At 32.8% G+C, this 21,430-nt stretch overlaps 1 protein-coding gene across 2 annotated transcripts; it reads right to left on the bottom strand.

The window, feature by feature from the left end:
- Positions 1–1,920: 1,920 nt before the first annotated feature.
- On the bottom strand, positions 1,921–7,227 carry LOC134690970 (uncharacterized). Of its 2 annotated transcripts, XM_063551153.1 has the most exons (3): positions 7,032–7,227; positions 5,290–5,627; positions 1,921–3,917 (listed from the first exon to the last, which is right to left on the bottom strand). In XM_063551153.1, the coding sequence occupies exons 2-3, from the start codon at positions 5,618–5,620 to the stop codon at positions 1,954–1,956; spliced, it is 2,295 nt and encodes a 764-aa protein (XP_063407223.1). In that variant the 5' UTR covers positions 5,621–5,627; positions 7,032–7,227; the 3' UTR covers positions 1,921–1,953. The 2 variants fall into 2 exon arrangements, with proteins under 2 accessions (XP_063407223.1, XP_063407224.1); XM_063551154.1 differs by lacking the exon at positions 5,290–5,627.
- Between the last annotated feature and the right edge of the window lie 14,203 nt (positions 7,228–21,430).

Raw genomic sequence — 21,430 nt, 5'->3', positions numbered from 1 at the left:
GTATTATTTTGTATGAATTCAAATGATGGTGGTATGGGGATAGTAAAAGTGGCTTTTCTTGTCAAAAGACGCAATCTCGATCCTTTTGGCGTTTAAGCGATTTTTTCATTGTGTTTCTTAATAATGTTATCTTATTTGATTTAGGATAATTAAACATCAGTAAACTACTGTTGCCTTTATAAATAAACGAGTGCCTGTCTTCTTTATATATTAGTTTGAATTGCAGTTCCACTATTTTCATATGTTTTTGCATGTTTGTTGACAAGACTAATTAATTTGAATGTATTATTAACGTGTCGGTAGTTTTGACGAATTAAGTTGCGTTTTTAAAAATCCTTGGTATACTCAACCTTTTTGTTAATCAACGGTAGGTATTTATTTATTTCCGATGTAATAAAACTATTAGTAAGCCAAACAGCCATGACACAGATTTTAATGTCAATTAAATTTATCATTCGTACCATGCCATCTGTACATGTCACATTATATCATGTTAACATACGGTTGTAAATGCTTACACTTAAAGAACGCTTCTAGTCGAGATGAGTTCCTTAAACAAAATTGATTCAACAAAATTATTTAAACGAATGACAAAAATGAGACTACGTTAACATAAAAATAAACATTATGAATTCATTGACCGATACGACATTTCTGTTTTACTTAGAATTTGGCTGTCTTAGGTCGTTAGATACACCACAAAATTGTTCTGTAAAAGTAAAATCACAAAAAAACTGAACTCAGATAAAACGTATATTACGGAAAATTCTTATCACTAATCAAATGGCAAAATTAAAAGCCCCAAAAAATCAGACTAATGGATAACAACTGTCATACTCCTGACTTGATTTAGGCATTATGTTATGTAGCATTTGTATATAGTTGAAGAGCATTGAGGATCCAAAAATTTAAAAATTTGTGCAAAACACAGCTAAGGTAATGTTTGTCTGGGATAAAAACACACAATTTCAAACTCAATACTGTATTAATTGTGACGTAGACACTGGTTGTTTATCAATTGAGTCTTGTTAATTAACGATGAACACTTCGAGAAAAAGACCAAGATGTGTTTTTTGTTTCATGTTTTCTGACAAGTCAATAACCCTTTAATTTATCTGGCATTTTTAACGTTTTATAAATTACGAGCTAGTTCTCAAATATTGTATGTGTTTAGGTATACTCAAACGCGGGTAATTTTGAAAATTTCTGCTTAGGTGGGAAAATTTTTAATAACACAATGGAAATCGTCTCGTTTCGTTTTCATAAATAATAGTGCTAAAATACTGCTGTAGTCAAACGCAATGTTTAAAATGTCCTCTGGTTTTTAACACAAATCTCTTATGACATGTTTATGAAAAATCAAAATCTTTCCTTTTGACAAGAAAATCTGATAGGATAGCTAATTTTCGGAAAACAGTATTTATCTAAAGCTTTTAAAATACTTCAGTACTCTGCTCAAAAGTTTTATTCTCAACCGACTGATACAATCAATTCACCTTGGAATTTGGTATATCTTGGTATTTTCTAATAAGTTAAAATACGAGGCCATATTGACTTCCTTACCACAGTTGTTTTATAGACAAATGAGTTACTGTTACACTTTTTAATCATTTCGCCATTGCGAATTTTGTATAGAAACATTGTCATGATGTGTTAAATCATTTGATTTTACTGTTTGAGTATTTTCCGTTCTGGATTTTCAGTATTTCTGTGATTAAACTTATATCAATAGTATATTCATATAGTATGTTTGCTTTTCTTTGCTTTGTTATTAACATATTGCATACATTATATTATACGCATACTACAATGTGGAACGTACACTCATTATAAAGCGCGGATTTAATGTGACTTAAATTGTAATTCTTCAAGATTAATTTTTATTTATTTAATGGAACATTCGTTTCAAAGTAAATTTCATTGAACTTAGACAGTACAAAGATGAAGCGTATATTAGACGTCAACAAGTTGAGAAACGCGGAGTTCTGCTGATGGACATATTATATAATCACATTGTAATGCCTCATGAAAACACTTATACGCTGCATTCTTATCTCCTGATAACTCCACACATACTCCGAGTATTGTTAATGCATCAGATGCTCGGTAAAATTCATTATGACAATCTTCTCTTACTCGCAAATGCAAAGCCCGTAAAGCTTGCTGTCTATTGATACTTTCACCAAGATGATTATAGCATAGATATCGAAGGCAGTGACACATTGTGATAGGTAGAATACCAATATCACTATATTGCACCTCCAGTTGTAGTTCATCTGGGATTAATGAGGAGTGTTTCGCGTAAAAAACAGTATCTACAACAGCTATTTTCATCCTTTCAAGAAATGTCATTTTAGAATGAACATTTTGTGTGTAACTATTGATACGTTCTTCACAATAGATATATTCCATGTTCACCATATTAGGTGAACATCTTGATAGAACATAATCTATCAGTTTGAGTGTTACGTTGTACTGTCCTGTCACATAATAAAACGACGCATACAACAACCAACCGGACACGGCATCTGTCTTGATATAGTCTTGTAAATGTCTATGATAAAAATTAAGTATGTCGAACTCTTTATTAATTACGATTGGTGGTGGTAGTAGTTGTACTGCAAATTTACTTATTCTGTTGTATTCATATTGACATACGTCACTAATGAACGTGGACCTTTCTGACTTTCGTAAAGATTCAGTTAGTGTCTGTACATTATAACACTCTGACATGTGGCGTACAACCCTACTCCCACTTATTCTGTAGAATAGAAGGTCGAGTTTAATGAACGAACATTCACTCTTTGAAATATTATGTCTATTGGTGAGCGGAAATAAACCACTAATCAATCTTTCAACTCCGTCAACCAGTAAGGTGTTCAATACACATAGTAGCATTGTATTGTTATCTGGTGTGATCTTTTCGAGGAACATGTTATGTTCAGGTATGAAATAATTTGGACAGTAACATGTTTTCACCCATGATATCAATTTATTCAAACAGAGAAAAAAACAACAAAACAGTTTAGGCAATTGAAATGTGTCAATATCTATTTCCTCTGAGACCCAGAATAAAGCCGTCTTCAGAAAATAGGAACACAATAAATCTTTGAGATCATCATTTGTGTTTATGATACGCTTTAATGTTAATTTGAGAAGACCGTAACACAAGAGTTGAGTAAAATTAAACGAATGTACAAGTTGTTTTTCTGCCATAGAGAAAGACAGTCTCCACAATATATTAGAATCTGACTTATTCTTAGGTCCTATGGGTACTATCAAACATCCGTATTGTTCAATCTTGTCAATCACGAAATTAGAGGGCCATTGCCTTCGATAACGCATTGGCCATGAAGCTGCATTATAAGGTAAATATGTACATCGAAAGCAGAATGCAAAATCACGTTCTTGATCAGAATATGTTAAACAAGGGCCGTGTGGTATTAGGTGCACGTGTTGAATTTGTTCCTTCACTCCCTTCAAAAATCCATTAACTGATAAATATAAACCTTGTGCAGTCATTTCAATACTTTCGTGAGTTGCATCGAAAGTATCTCCGGCGGCTATTAATCGCAGTTTTGTAAATCCTGGATAATCATTATCTGTTTCCATAACAAATATAGTTTGTTTCTTCGGTTGTTTATAATGCTTCACATATTTAGTATCCCGTACATTTCGTTTGACAACTATTTGATTGCATACTGACATTAAATCTATGTCACTTCCAGGTAAATCTAGTCCCTCTGCCAAACTCCCACTCGCTATTTGTGTATCATTATTTGTCAAATTGACGATCATATCCTGTATGATAAATAATCTCTGTCGAATACGTATATCTATTTCAGTACCGACTGTCTTTACCAAAAGTTCGAATAAGTCTTTTTCTTTCAGTTCATTTTCAGACCAAGGAGAGTGTTCTACAATGTATATAATGTAAATATGAGAGTGTACTACATGTCTGCTCTATGGTCGGGTTGTTGTCTCTTTGACACATTACCTATTCCCATTCTTAATTTCATATAAGAAAGTATGTTTATTTATTGATGTATCATAACACAGTAAACTAACGTCCATTTATATAGATAATACCCAACAAAATGTGTCAAGTAGACGAACATATCGGTATGAGTATAGTTAGTAACACTGTACACCAGACTTACGTTTGTACTCAATGTAGATAGAAAAAAAAATCAGGCGGTCATTCCATACAGTTCATTGTTTGTATATACCAAGTATATATTGCTTACCTTACAAAGATATTGTAAAACGTTTAAGAATAGTAGACTAATATTGTAATTCATCAGTGTAAGTTTGTACACATTTGTGTTGATTCATATTCTACTTAATAGAAGTATATTGATTAATATAGACTTGAGCGTTGGTTTACTCGTATGAATGGTTTAACAGTAGTAATTAATGGGGTCCTTTATATCTTACTGTCTGTTGTAAGCATATGCTCCGTGTTGAAGACCGTACCTTGACCTATAATGGTTTACTTTTATATTTGTTTTTATTAATTGTGACTTGGATAGAGCGTTGTCCCTTTGGCAGTTATACTTTATTTTCCTATATATATATATATACTCTCGTCTTTGATCTCATAAGCTTAGTGTCTTTGACGAATTTTTGTATAAAATTGAGAAAGGAAATGGGGAATGTGTCAAAGCGACAACAATCCGACCATATATCAGGCAACAGCCGAAGGCCACCCATGGGTCTTCTCTTCAGTACCCGTAGGCGTCCTTCAGCTGCCCCTTTAAAAAATATGTATACTAGTACAATGATAATGGACGTCATACTAAACTCCGAAGTATCCTTGCCTGTGATACGATTGCTCTTAATAACCGTGAATGTGACAATTATGATTCTTAAGATTAGTGATACATGTATACAAACGATTGTTGAATATACATTTTATGAAGTAAACGACATTCGATTTGGCATTTCGTTCTCTCTGAAATGATATAGCTATGACAATAATGCTCAATGTAAAATACTATTCATAAAATTTGCTGTATGTTGTCATTTGAAGTTAGAAGATGCTATATGAGGGTAAATTAAACAGCCTCTCCGTTGCAGTTGCAATGTGTAAAAAGTAAACAATTATAGGTCAAAAATAGGCCTTCAACACTATGGATTTATATACAGTAACTATTAATGAAAAAAAAACTATGGATTTATATACTATTACATGAAATTGAATTAGAATTGTTTTGTTGTTGTGCTATGCTACAGTTTAGTGCACACATGTACATGTGTAATTGTCTAATACGTTTATCAAAATGTAACCTTTATTCAAGTCTGTACAATTCTGCAAGTATTCCAGATATTCATTTGAAGATTTGTCAGGATATCTAAGGTTTAGTATCCACTGCTCGTGTAATTTCCTTTTGATTAGACAATCTTTATACATTCGTTCAAATTGCTTGATTGTCAATCCAAAAATATCGTTTGAGATAACCATCCTTCCGTCTACTGACCGGTAAGTTGATGGTGCGTATTTTCGCTTTCCACGGTAGGGAAAGTGTTTAACACCATATTTTTCCAAGTATGTTATTTTTCTCATACCATACACATTTTCATCGTCGAAATTTTCTTGGTTTCTGTAAGTATTGTCCATGATGAATCTAAATATAGAAATAGTATAATACAACGAATTCGAATTTTAAGCTATACATCAATCTATTTACGAAATAGTTCATAGAAGTCATATCTATGTTGAAAATATAATATGGCCAGGGCTGTAATTTTCGAATTTCATCCAGAGCGTTTTTTGTGAGGTTTTCCACTAAAAGATAATACATCCGTCGAGGTCGCTATAAGTATTGATTTCCGACACTTTGTCATTAATATATTTAAACATAATGGGAAGCGGAAGCTGCAACAGAGAGAGTATACAAGGATTTTAAAGTACTTGTTCTGAGAAAATATTATTTTGTTGGTATATTAGCAAAACAACGAGAGTAACTAATGATACATTATAAACAATTGTGTAATGTACTTTATTTTGAAATTTGCTTTTATTTCTATTCTTGATAGATAAAAATCCTGGATGCAACATGTTACAATATCTCAAATGAATGAAGAAATTATTTTGTTTTTTATCTTTAAATTTGAAGGATAACGAAACTGACGCAAAAACAAAATCTTCCAATAGGGAACATATACATGGATCGTTCAGTGTTTGTTTTTTAAAACATTATTGAGTTCGTATACACATAAAATGAAGAGTTTGTAATTGTAAATGTAAACATTTAGTATAAGTACTTGGATATGGACACACGACGTTAGTTAATCATAGTTCAAATATAACTTTATTTCTATTTCATACAGACGATTTGTCAGGTGGTCAAATATTTACATGACAAATCCATCTATTGACAATTGGTTTTCGTTTTAAACTTTAGAATAGTATATGCAAGACCTTTTTTTAAACTACAAACACAAATTATATTGGGGCGATGTATTGTTTGTATTTTAAGACTATAAAGTATCAATTGCAGTAACTGGTCCCTAAAAAAACAAAAATAATTCCCATTTATTTCTCTTCTTGGAGTTTGAAAATAACTATTTATCTGTTATTTACTACACAATCATTATCATTGTACCGGCTTAACGCACATTTCAACAATTGATATATTTGCAGTGACGATTGAGGCTAAAAGTTAAAACAACAACGTGCACATAGGTTATCTATGATTATGCCTATTGTGTGTTGATATAATTGTCAAAAGTGAGAACCAATTCGTATTGAGACCTGTATTACTGAAAGAATGACTTAACAATGTTCCTGTATATTATGACATAACACCAAAAAATAGACAGAAAAAGATATTTCAGTCATTTCTGATAATTAAGTCGTAAATTCAAATTTGATTTAGTAAATTGATAAAAAAAAATGTTCACAAGATGATGTCACGGTCACATGAAAAAATCATGTCTTAAGTCTTAGAACAAAAACGCAATTAACCGATTAAAACGAAGACAGCAATATATCGGGAATTCAATTTTGTTGTAAAAGAAACACATACCTTTTCTTCAATGGAGAAATATTTGCAGTTCCTACATATTTTGATATTTCACTTCTATCTTTTCAAGCAGTAATTTAAATCGACTTAAACAAATACTGTCTCCAGGAATAACCACAAATTTCTAGTTTACACTTGATAGTTAGTCAGGATAACACAAATTAGTGTTGACACTTGTTTAAATATATATATATACGTACTTAACTTCAAATGTGTTCAACTTCCGCGATACATCATATGACCTTGTACTGATCTAAATGATCGTTTTATTGAAAAAGAGATTCTCGCTTTTTTTTAATTCTTTTTTTATGTTGTTTAATTTAAGAGGATATGCCAGAGAAAACCAGGCAAAACTTGGAAATTTTGTTCAACAGCCTTTTTGAGATAAATGTGTTTTTGTAATGTATCCACCTTGTTTTGTTGGGAAATGACATTTTTAAAAGTCATATTGGGTTATCATGTATAAAGAAATGAATTTGGTTTTTCAGTTAATTTGACTGCTTATATAGGAAAATATGGGTATTAATTTCTCAACAAAAACAGCCTACAATATAACGATTGATATATATTCTAAAAGGTGACCATAAATACAGCAGGAAATTATTATAACATCTCTGGTATCTGTTGATATGTAAATGTTCTAATGCAGTAAACTGTCGGGGAAACAGCAGTTTGATTTCGACTTTTTGGTGTTTAGACATACCAAAATGTATGCTTGAAAGTGTTGTAATCAGCTGTTTGGTTAAATGAACTTCTGCTGCATATTTTTATACATAATTGACCATTTTGATACGATTTAACAAAAGTATATAACTTTGTGGTGTTGGGAAACTTATTTCCCTCATCAAGAGATTGATGCATACATGTACGGGTGATCTATTCCTAGACACATTGGTTTAATAAAGGCAGTTACAAATTCTGTACGGGAATGAGGATTATTTATAAGACTGAAATTATTGTACTATTTGCTGGAAATGTGGAATATGAGGAATTTAAAGCCATCCGTGAGTAGTTTTGATGATTCAGCTGGAAATGATACAGTTTGCTCCCACCTTAAAACAGTACATGATATATCATGGACAGGACACCAAAGACAAAGAAAGATCTAAATGCCATAATTTTTCGCATCTTGAAAACTGGAAAGGCGGATCTCTTTGAAGCAGATGATTGTTATAATGTATAAAAGAATTCTTTGCGACAGTTATACCAGTTGGAATAGGTAATAGTTTAAATTATGGAAGTTTGAAATTACTTCTGGAATAAATTGATACAAAAAGGCATCAATCAAAGCTGGGACTATTAAACTAGTATAAATAAGTCCCAGATCAAAGCATTCAGAAGATTAAATAAATTTTAAGGTCAGGATTATCACAGTTCAATAACTTAAAAGGCAGGCCAGTAGTGTTTTTTTCTTTTGACGATTTATAAATGGAATGTAAAAAAACTATATCTCGAGTAAACGCGATTGATAGTTTAGATTATTTTTATCGATAACCGCTGCGAATTTCAGCTGACGGCGACTATAGTTGTTAATGTGTGGAAAACTATCAATTGTATCTTTGTTGATGACTATATTGTGTGTGACAAGGTGATGCTACGACCAACTTCTTTTGATATTCTGCTTTACTTTGGTGAAAGTGTTGTGAATCATCAGTGATGTCAAATGACTACCCGAAAAGGTAAAATTGTTGCGTCTTTAAATTAAAAACAACAGAAAGCCATAAATGTGATCAAACTGATCCACATGTATCCTCACAACCTGACACTTTTATACGATCTCACGCTAATTTTCCTACTTGTAGTTTTGATATCAATATTTATTTTCAAATGCATTCTACCTTTCAGCATGCATTATCAAATACTTATTGAAATCAACACCTGTGCAATCAGGTAAAACAGTTACTAAAAAAAATAGAATTTAAATTTGCTGTCAATTCATTGATAACGATTGACAGCGATGATATGTTCTTCCAAAAAAATGGCCTTTATCATGTAGCACATTCTCGACATATATCGATCACTTTTACGCAAGGGTGTCTCTGATGCTTACTAAACTTCCAAACTCCACAACAAACAAACAAGATATTACCGGTATGACACATTACAACTCAGACATAGCAGGGCCAAGGGATATCAAATATAGAGTTTTTCTCTGAACTCAATATAGGGAATGCCATATCTGCTAAAGGAAAATTGAGCTTTATGTTAAGGCTTTCAGAATAGATTGTCTGAAGATATCAAGGATACATTTAAAAAAGAACAATTACTTCACTATATCGTCAGCGCTCTTATGAGCTATATCCTCGTTGTGTGTTTCTATGGAAAAGATGCTCGCATCGCTTCTTAAGTTCATTTGTTAGTTAATTGATGAAAAACCACACAAAGGCGATTCTGAACCGTATATTGTCTCTAAAAAATCGTAAATATATGGCTATTACAAAATCAATCGTTTCTGAGGCAACATTCGCCCCATTACATTTGAGAATGGCCGTGCAGTTGTATCATGGATACGGAAATATGGGTCACGAACATTGATATAAACTTTATACTCACAGGGCTTACGTGTTACCTATGCAGAGGTAAGACTTTTTCTGACAGGCATTGCAATGCACGAATTTGACCAAATGAAGACAGCATTTACGCTCCATGCAGATGTCATTGTTTCAAAACATGAAGGGGGTGTTTGATACAAAAAGGTGCCGACAATATAGTCATCAACAAAGATACAATTGATAGTAAGGCCCGTTTCATTCCATAACACGAGCAGGCTTTTTGGTTTTTCAATCTACAGTTGATTCAAGAATGCGACAGATGAAAGTGAGGAGAAACCAAACACTTTTCAATTGACTGACAGTGCCTCATCGTTAGCGGCTGATTCATTATACCAAAGATAAGTGAGGTCCTGTTCGCGTACCGAATTCCTTCAAATATTCCACCGAGAAGACAAAAATGGATAAACCCCAACATTTTTCATGGGACAAATGTCGTCAGAATACTTACAAGATGATCTGGGTACCTGTAAAGGTTAATCTTTGTTCTAAATATCTGGGTTTGCTTTGAACTAACTCTATCCTGCGCCGAACTTGTTCGTGTCAAAAAAAAGGAAGTGTGTTACAATGCTAATACGCGCACTGAGTCCGAATATGATGACGAAAAAATTGATAATATATATAGTTGCCTATTTAATAAAGACAAGGGCAATTGTCTGTCGCTACATAAGACAAGTTATATAATAGTTATCAAAGGTATCAGGATTATAATTTAGTACGCCAGACGCGCGTTTCGTCTTCATAAGACTCATCAGTGACGCTCAAATCAAAATATTTATAAAACCAAACAAGTACAAAGTTGAAGAGCATTGAGGATCCAAAATTCCAAAAAGTTGTGCCAAATACGGCTACGATAATAAGGTACTAGTATATAAGATTCATGACTGATTTTAGATCACAACATTATAGCAAATTGGCATTACATGGTATTTTTTTCCGTCACTTCCCTGAAAAAAATTATGAATCTACACTTTGTTATCAGGATAATCACACTAAGATAATGTCAATGCACCAAACTAAGGCCGTGTTCACACCAAACACCGTGTAGAGTAAACATGTTTACAATTAGTTTAGTGTAGTGTACACTGGTTTCACATTACATTTGTTCAAATCTATACACCTTGTTTAGCTACCTGTACATAAGATTTGTTCCCACTTGTAAACTATATGTCATTCAAATGTTCATTACGTAGAACTGAATTCAAAATTTTTGGACAATTTTTCTAGCGGTAAGGGAACAACCATTTGACTTCAAAAGGGGGGTGGGGCTGGGAATGGAAATATTCCGATCTACAATTTGATAAAAAAAAAAAAAATGGTCTTACAGATGATAAAAAAATAATTCTGAATCAAGAGTTTCCCCATACATTATAGTGTTAAACATTGAAAAAAAAGTATTTGATCACCAGCATCGAAAAAAAGGAATAAAAACGTACGCGCGAAAAAAATCTGACTCACATAAAAAAAAATAACCCTCCCCCTTACAGCCGAAAAAAAGGATTGAGATATTAGGGATCCCTACATTTTTATCTTTTCTGTTAGTTTCAAATGGTATTTTTTCTCCAAGGAGTATTTGGTAAAGGAATAGGGTAACGTTTTTTTATTTTTTTTAAGTGTTATTAAACGGATCTGAGATACTAGACAAACATATCATTTACCTCACACTTTTTTAGTAATGCATTTATGCGTAAATCGTTATTTGAGTAAAGACCATTGGCGAATATTTGTGTGTACGTCAAGTCGATTCGGGAAGACCTTTTCAAATGAATTAGGCAGCAACTATTTACTTCATTTTTTGTGGAGGAGGAGGGGATGGAGGTAGGAGGCGTGAGCTAATGTTTTTTCAGGATAAATTTTGGTGACAAGTCGAAATCAATTTTAGCATTATATATAGAGGCAGCTAAGGGTGAAACAAACAAATTTTTTTTTCAGGGCCAAAAACTGGAAACATTTTTCGTTTCCAAAACAAAATCCATAGCTCACCACCCTTACCCCCTTGCCTTTATGTTTTATACTCAACTATAATATGCCCCCCCCCCCCCCCGGAAAATTTCAATTGGTTGCTGCCTTATGGGTTCGGCAATGATGCTGCTTTGAGTCTTGATCAGGGATTCCGGAATAATAAAGTACGTTAATTTTTTTTAACAAAAAAAAAATCTGTAAAATTTAGACAACAATTTCTGTAAAAAATTATACTAATAATTATCAAAAATATCAATTTTACTCAAAAATAGTTTCCCCCTTAAATATATACACGGTAAAACTAATGTCCTAAATGCCTAGTTTTGTGTACACTTAACCTACACAAGACCTAAATTGACTATCGACTGTGTGTAGATAAAACATGATTTAAACTACTATGTAAACATTGAGTTTTATCAATGGGAACGCAATTGTGTTTAGTTTACGTGTGAGTTACACTAACACAACACCGAATTTAGGTCAATGTGAACACGACCTAAATTTGTTTTACATTTAACAGGTCGAGAACTCTAGATTTTCTGACGTCAGAATATATTTGCATAGTAATTTCCAAAACACAAGGCCAATATGGCCTTGAAAAACTGACCAATCGACTCAATGAACTACAATGCATTGTGGGCTACTACGAGTAAACTACTACTTAAAACACGTGGAATTAGTGGGAAAACAGTCAACTAATATATTGTCTGGGACTCTTATTTTCAATGTTTTTATTCTGCAAATATATTTAATGTAAAATATATAACGTAATCCTCAATTTGCATGCTCAGATTAAAAAAAATATTGTTTACTGGCTTCAAGATTCGACTTTCTTTTTCGCCTTGCAAAAGTAGTTGAACCGGTTTTGTGCATTGTTATGAATTGAACCTGCATTAATTTCACGACATGAAACAGTGAATTATCCAAAGAAGTGACCACTCTCAAGTAAGAAAATCAGTTGAGCTCTTTTAAACCGGTATAATGTCATTCCAAAATCATTTCTGCCTAGAAAACACGAAAACTTTCATTGAAACACTTCTTTCTGTACTGAATGTAATTTTTTTTTTATCAGGACCTGAACTAAAAGTCAGAACATCATAATATTCAGTATGCTAAAAATAAGTGTTATGAAAGCGGCAGAGGCGGATCCAGCCATTTTAAAAAGGGGAAGGGGTTCCAACTACATGTCCCCATTCAAATGCACTGATCGCTAAAAAAAAAAGGGGGGTCCATCCCCTGGAACCCCCACCCTCCTGGAGCGGGTACGGTATATAGCTCAATTCATTTTTTATGTTTCATCCATTGATAATATCCGTTTGTTTCTAATTTCATCACAAAATATACCTTAGAGGTTTTTTTTATCGTTCGGCTGCTGTCCTGTTGACTTATGTAAAATATCTCCAATATCAAAAGTTTCTGGACCATAGTGGGTGCCATATTACCTATTATTTTTTTTTTATAAAACGTGCTTTGTATATAGAAATAAGAAGATGAGGTATGAGTGCCAAAATGAGACATCTTTCCAACAAAGACATAATTCAGTATATAAGCAGTCAAAGGTTCAATACTGAAAAATTAAGTAAGCTATAAATGACCAAAAATAACTTGTGTAAAACAATCCAAACAACATCAAACAAAAAACCGGCCCAATTAAATATATCAAAGGAGAAGAAATCTATCCCATAAAAAAAATAATATTGTATAGGAGCCTGTATTTCAGTGGTTGTCGTTTGTTTAAGTGTTACATATTTGTTTTTCGTTCATTTTTTTGTTTGTTATATACTTAAGGTCGTTAGTTTTCTCGTTTGCAATTGAATTGTTTTACATTGTCATATCGGAACTTGTATAGCTGACTATGCGGTATGGCATTTGCTCTTTGTTGAAGGCCGTACGGTGATCTATAAATGTTAATTTCTGTGTCATTTTGGTCTCTTAAAAAATTGTGGACAGCTGTCTCATTGGCAATCATACCACATCTTCTTTTTTTTTATCATAGGTCCAACGCTGCAATTTTCACAAAACATATAAAATTTTCCACCTTGTCGCACATACATATGGATAACATTATTACAGCTTATTTCCTAATGCATGTAGACCAAAACTTTGGTTAGCTTGCTTGCTTTGTTTGTATATTGTACAAAATATAAAATCTACAAGTTAAACTATGCCTATATATATATATGATATATTGTTTAAAGATGTCAATATTTATTTAGTTTTAAGCTTGTATAAACATCTATACGAGCCTGTTAAAAAACGAACAAACTGAAACTACAGTTGCTGACTTCGCTAACTTGAAAACAAAGGGAACAGCTGACAAAAATAAATACTTCTTCGCCTTTTTTTACGAACACAAAATTCAAGGATCACACATTTGCCTTTAATTATCTATACGAAAATTGCTGTACTCGTGAATATTGCAATTGGCACTGGCTGTTTTCGACGGCTTGTTCTTACACTAGTTAGTTTTTCTCATGGGTAATTGTGTTTTTCGCCGTTGTTTCGTTGCTGTCTGGTAGACGAATACATGAAATCTCTGTGCTATCATCAGACATGTTAATGGCTATATATCGGGTATTTCAAACCCTGTTTTCTTCGCACAGAAACAACTCTTCGTTAATCTGAGCATGGAAGTAATACTTTATATCACGAACTATAAATAAGGATACACAAAATGAAAAACTGAGCGAAATTGTGAATCCCGCATTGCACGAAAAAATGTGTTGTATTTCAGTAAATAACACGTGTTCTTGGTTGATTGTAAACACGTAGTAGTCCATCATGCTTTGTTACTCATTTAGTGGATTGGTCAAAAACCTAGGTAAAAATAAATTGCGTCACATGTAAATAAACAATTACATGTGCGAGAACATAAGTATGCTAATTTATGCATTTCTATATAAGGTAGTGGTCCTGGCCTGTTTAACCAAGCGCTAAATCAATGAAAGTCACTTTATGTTTTTTTTTAAACCTTGCATTCGCCTCGGTTGACTATTTTTTTTTGTTTAAAAACTGATCTGTCCAGACTTTGCAAATACACAATATGTATCTATCTATACCTAGATACTAATTTTTAAAAAATACATAACCTTTAAGTTGCAAATTTAAAAGCAATGTTTCAGCGCTTGATTTTTGTAAAAAAAAATAAAAAATAGAAATAAAATATTGAAATAATTTGAAAAACTGGTGTTTCATATTAAAGAAATAATTCTGTAATATACTGTAGTGAAAAATTATAAGCAAAATAAACGTTTATGGATGTGAAAAGGTCATGACCCCTTCTTCTTTTGCTATGTCATAAATTGAGAAAAAAAATCAGAAGGTTCCAGATAAACGCCATGTTGTAATGACAGCCCTTCATATAAGTAGTCAAACTTGTCGTTTTAAAATCGTTTTAGCATATGTTTAGAATAGAACAGAGTTTGTAGCATTCTGTTGAATGTTGTGTCCTTGTGGTTGCAATATTGATATTTTTAGGTCTGACCTTTGGTTACAATTTCAATAAAATGTGACGACCACTCTTAATGCTTACGACCAAACTTTTCTTATTGTAATAAAATTGAGAATGGAAATGGGGAATGTGTCAAAGAGACAACAACCCGACTAAATAAAAAAACAACAGCAGAAGGTCACCAACAGGTCTTCAATGTAGCGAGAAATTCCCGCACCCGGAGGCGTCCTTCAGCTGGCCCCTAAACAAATATATACTAGTTCAGTGATAATGAACGCCATACTAATTTCCAAATTGTACACGTTTTTCCTCTTTCCATCGATATATAATTTATGTATGTGATCTTCCGGAACATTAAAGTTTTAAATGAACTCTGGTTGCAGTACGTACAAATATGGTGTTCATATTGTTGCACCTCGTGTTTGCGGTATACCATCTTCTCTCAATAATTATTTAAGATGCAATAACACAGCCCACTAAAGTGACATTTGGAGATAACATATGTCGACTATTAGGTTTGATATAGTAATAGCCATGGAAGACGCGTCCTCTCGTGTTTGGATCAAGGGTTTGGTGTTCAGGCTGATGGGAGCACTTCTGACCAGCAGGAATCAGAGGTCTTAATTTGGACCAAACATTTGTTTAATTTTCATATGGTACTCGTGCCAGTTGTGCCCGGACCTGAACCCGCACCTGCTCTTGTCCTGAGGTAACATGCATGACTTCCAATAGTCTCGATCATCCAGCCGCTTTATTTTTCAAAGTAGAGCTTCTGGATGACAATAGTCTCGATCATCCAGCCGCTTTATTTTTCAAAGTAGAGCGTCTGGATGACAAGTGATATAAAAATGGTAATTTATGACATTCGGAATAGTATCGGATTTTTTAGCTTGTATCTAAAGATAATGTCCAAGACGAATAACCAAGAAGTTGGTTATTGACTTTGGAAGAAATTACATTACGATAATACTATTGAAAAGTCCGAGTGTACCGATTGTTGTTTAAAGCTATTTATATTTTTTTGTGACGACATGCAAGTCGTGGAAAACACCAGACAGCATGGCTTCCATCACCGCGAAGGAAAATAACAGCACATCAAACTTTGGTAAGATAATATAACAACACAAACTGTTACATAAATTTTAATACAACCTGAAACATCGAGTAGTTATATTCTTTCATGCATGCCCGTGCTACGCAAGCAAGTTAATAATTATATACAATGACAATTTTTGTATTGACTGGGACCACTCGAACAGTCGTGTGTACTCTATAAATACATTTTGTGGTTGATTTGTAGTATCTTTATCTTTATAAATACAGTACTTTATTGAAAAGTGCTATGAAATATGAACTTCATCCAGGATAAGTTTGTTGTATCTGTCTGCAGTGTATATGGGAGTTCGCATTTTGATATGTGTAAAAAAAAGGGGGGAGGAAGGATGCGCAATGTTGTACACTTTTAAAGGAGGGAACGCAATCTAAAACCATTAGCAGAAGAAAAGCAAACAAAGTATATCTTGAAGATGCCAATTTGAACATACACCAAACGGTCAAAATGATTTATGCTCGATTTTATTTTAAAACAAATACATTCAGCTTTTACAAACATAGCTTATACAAACATATAAGAAGTGGGACACGTTGTTATAAAAAGTAATTTAAATATACTGTAAGTAAATAAAGTCTGGACTGGTCAACTGGACAATATTTTTTTTGCACTTTTAAGAGGCATTTTTTCCACACTCAAAAAAAATCATAAAAGAATACATGCAATGTTGTCGGTGAATATATACCAATTGGCTTTCTTAACCTTGAAATAAAACCATGGCATGAGGAAAACACTGAAAATTCGATTTTTTGCAAAACAATAGATCCAGAATCAATGAAAAGAGGTGTCAATGAGGCAACAACCGGTGATCCCAGTGATATACATTATCAAAAGTAGACATCAACATGATTAAGAGGTCATACAAAAATTGAGAATAAAAGTACCAAAAAGTCAACATTATACAAAAAGATGCAATATGAATACCAATGAGACAGTTATCCACCCCAAGTTCAAACGAGGTGGATGTGATCAATTATAATAGGCAACTGTATGGCCTTCAATAATGATAAAAATTCATGCATGATTTTGATAGAGAATACAAACAGGGAATGTGTCAAAGAGACATCAACCCCGACAAAAGAACAGGAAACAACCCAATGGGTTGTGTCATCAACACAGCGAGATAATCTCGCATGCCGAAGCAGGGTTCAGCTTGCACCAACACATTTTAAAATGTATATTTATGTATGAAATTTTTTCCAAACATTTTGTTTTTCATATATGCTATGCTGGTGACCAAAAAATAATATGATTTTATCATTTACTTTCTTTTGTAGACAAACCAATGAAGATTTCTGGACACAGATATTATGTGTAAAATGTAAAGAATTAAAAATAAATCTATAATACTTGATTTTTCATTGTATCATAAACAGCTCCAATTTTATAAGAAAAAAAGATTCAAAGATTTGTTTTTAATTACTGAAGCTGCCAGCAATCATTATAATCACAGTATAAACATTATTCTGACAGCAACCATAAAGCGAAAAAAGGTACACAGACATTCATTAAGTAAATAAAACAAAATTTAAGAATCACATTGTTGTCAGATATATCAGAGAATTAAACAAATTAAAAATCATATAAGAAATTTAACAGTTTTCACGTTTGAATTGTATCTCATTTACATGTCTGGCCCTTCTCAGTTATTTATATGGTATGGAGTTATCTTAATTTTGAAGGCCGAGCAGTGATTATATTTGCGAACATCCATGTCATTTGAACTCTGTTAGGTTGTTGCCTCATCAGCAATCATATCAATCTCCTTCTTTTATATAAAGGTTCACATGTACATGTGATTGATTCAAACATGCATTCAAAGAGTATTAAATTGGGTTTCATGAATGACTGGTTAACTTATGTATTTCTTCATGGACACGAAGACTGGCAAAGTGGTATTGTGTGAAGATTTGTCCCTAAATGTTTTCTTCCCAAAAGGAATAGGCGATATAGATTATTGTCAAACATTCATACTATTCTGTCGTTTGCAATTTTAAGATCAGTTAATTTTGAAATTAAAAATTGAGTTGGCTCATTGTATGATCTCACTGATCTGTCAGTAATAAGTTGTTATGGAGGATTTTCTACATTGAAATCTTAGTATTTTTATGAGTTGGTTTTCTTTCCATAAACGTAACTTGATGTGGGCTTTTCGAGTAAGGTAAGTGCGTCAGATATCTGAAAGATTATATAAAAAGGAAAGCATAAATCTTAACAAGGATTTACAGAAATAATTAAGAATAACGATACAAAACTAAGAAAAAGGGAAAAAATAAAGAATACAGACTAATGTGGATTCAATATAGATCAATATACCGACTTTTGGTTGCTTAACGTCAAGTGGCTAATATTTCATAGAATAGAGAGTGTATGCTGTAATACAAAAATATAGAAAAATGGCATTTCATAGTATGAAGATGAGATAATATTAAACGTGGTGTGTTATACTATACAAATAGATTGATTTTGGGTTGCTTGGTTATCGCCTTGTAAATAATGGTAATGTTCATGACGGAAAAAATACAATAAATATAAAGATGAGGTCCTAGATTATAGGAGGAACTATAAATCACCAGAAATTTGGGGTATATTGTATGGTTTTATGTACAACGGTCCACCTATACGGATCCCTGGACTTGGCGCACAGCGGAGCGTGGTATCCCCTATACACACACATTGGCTGATCCAGACCTTGTTATAAGGAGGGCACTCTACAGTCATGCTTCATTGTTTCCCTACAGTAACATAATCAACAAAATTTTTCCCACGAAAAAAAATCCTGTCTGAATTCTTAAATATTTTTTTTTACATGTGTCACAAAATCCAGGAAAATGACCACCGCTAATTACAGTTTTTGATCGTTCTTTTAAAATTGCCCATCTGCAAGTTGGGCTAAATAGGGTCAACTACAAAATGTCAGTTTTAATAATCACATTTTATACATGTAACATTACACTGTTTACCGTTTGTATTAATTGTTTTTATAAATATTATGGGGATAACAGAAGGGCTATTTATAGATATGTTCTATATTTAATTATTTGTTACGCCCCCTATAAATATCTGACCAGTCCGGTTAATCACCCCAGACGCTATATTTAAATATGCGTCTGGGTTATCGAGACTAGGATGACAAGTGATATAAAAATGGTAATTTATGACATTCGGAATAGTATCGGATTTTTTAGCTTGTATTTAAAGATAACGTCCAAGACGAATAACCAAGAAGTTGGTTATTGACTTCGGAAGAAATTGTATTACGATAATACTATTGAAAAGCCCGAGTGTACCGATTGTTGTTTAAAGCTATTTATATTTTTTTTGTGACGACATACAACTGGTGGAAAACACCAGACAGCATGGTTTCCATCACCGCGAAGGAAAATAACAGCACATCAAACTTTGGTAAGATGATATAACAACACAAACTGTTACATACATTTTAATACAACCTGAAACTTCGAGCAGTTATATTATTTCATGCATGTCCGTGCTACGCAAGCAAGTTAATAATTATATACAATATATGGCAATTTTTGTATTGATTGGGACCACTCGAACAGTCGTGTGTACGCTAATGTGCCTGTGGCAATTTTGTACACATTTAAAGGAGGGAACGCAATCCAAATCCATTAGCAGAAGAAAACCAAACAAAGTATATCTAGAAGATTTTAACATACACCAAACGGTCAAAACGATTTATGCTCGATTTTTTGTTAAAACAAATGCATTTAGCTTATACAAACATATAAGAATTGGGACACTTTGTTATAAAAAGTAATTAAGATATACTGTTAGTAAACACAGTCTGGACAGGTCAACTGGACAATACTTTTTTTGCACTTTTAAAAGTCATTTTTTCCACACTGAAAAAAATCATAAAAGAATACATGCAATGTTGTCGGTGAATATATACCAATTGGCTTTCTAAACCTTGAAATAAAACCATGGCATGAGGAAAACACTGAAAATTCGATTTTATGTAAAACAATAGATCCAGCATCAATGAAAGGAGGTGTCAATGAGGCAACAATCTGTGATCCCAGTGATATACATTACCAAAAGTAGACATCAACATGATTAAGAGGACAAACTTTAGACTAAAACAAAAAATGAGAATAAAAGTACCAAAAGGTCAACATTATACAAATACAAAGATGCGGTATGAATTCCAATGAGACAGTTATCCACCCCAAGTTCAAACGAGGTGGATGTGAGCAATTATAGGCAACTGTATGGCCTTCAATAATGATAAAAATTCATGCATGATTTTGATGGAGAATACAAACAGGGAATGTGTCAAAGAGACATCAACCCGACAAAAGAACAGGAAACAACCCAATGCCACGGCACCAATGGGTTGTGTCATCAACACAGCGAGATAATCTCGCATGCCGTAGCAGGATTCAGCTTGCACCAAGACATTTTAAAATGTATATTTATATATTTGATGTTTTTTCCAAACATTTTGTTTTTATATATGCTATGCTGGTGACCAAAAATTAATATGATTTTAACATTTACTTTCTTTTGTAGACAAACCAATGAAGATTTCTGAACATAGATATTATGTGTAAAATGTGAAGAATTAAAAAAAATCTATAATACTTGAATTTTCATTGTATCATAAACAGCTCCAATTTTATAAGAAAAAAAGATTCATAGATTTGTTTTTAATTACTGCAGCAGCTAGCAATCATTATAATCACAGTACAAACATTATTCTGACAGTAACCATGAAGCGAAAAAAGGTACACAGACATTTATTAGGTAAATTAATAAAAAAAATCAAGAATCACATTGTTAACAGATATGTCAGAGAATTAAACAAATTAAAAATCAAATAAGAAGTTTAACAGTTTTCACGTTTGAATTGTATCTCATTTACATGTCTGGCCCTTCTCAGTTATTTATTTGGTATGGAGTTTTCTTAATATTGAAGGCCGAGCAGTGATTATATTTGCGAACATCCATGTCATTTGAGTCGCCCTATGTCTCCCGTGGGACGAAGTGGATTAAGTCAAGTAAGTCATGTCATTTGAACTCTGCTAGGTTGTTGCCTCATCAGCAATCATACCAATCTCCTTATTTTATATAAAGGTTCACATGCACAGGAGAATTTTTGTGAAGCTGCCCTTTAATACATGATGAATCCGGAGATTGGAATCGAATTCGTATTACGTGTGAACTCAGCATAATAGTTTGTAGTAGTAGAATACACTTTTCAGTTAATTTTTTTTACAAGTTATCATGCAGTATGGGATAAATCCCATTCCATCTGTTCGATGTGATTGATTCAAAGAGTATTGGGTTTCATGAATAACTGGTT

The sequence above is a fragment of the Mytilus trossulus genome, chromosome 11, assembly GCF_036588685.1.
Source record: "Mytilus trossulus isolate FHL-02 chromosome 11, PNRI_Mtr1.1.1.hap1, whole genome shotgun sequence".
Classification (NCBI taxonomy): domain Eukaryota; kingdom Metazoa; phylum Mollusca; class Bivalvia; order Mytilida; family Mytilidae; genus Mytilus; species Mytilus trossulus.
The sequence above is the reverse complement of the archived record's forward strand: the minus strand, read 5'-3'. Positions and strand labels throughout refer to the sequence as shown.

Bases quoted from the DNA above. Each gene is read 5' to 3' on its own strand.
- LOC134690970 (XM_063551153.1), bottom strand. From the start codon at position 5,620: ATGGACAATACTTACAGAAACCAAGAAAATTTCGACGATGAAAATGTG. The intron at 3,918-5,289 runs GTTACATTTTGA...TATACATTGTAG, and splicing joins TTGTACAGACTTGAATAAAG to AACACTCTCCTTGGTCTGAA.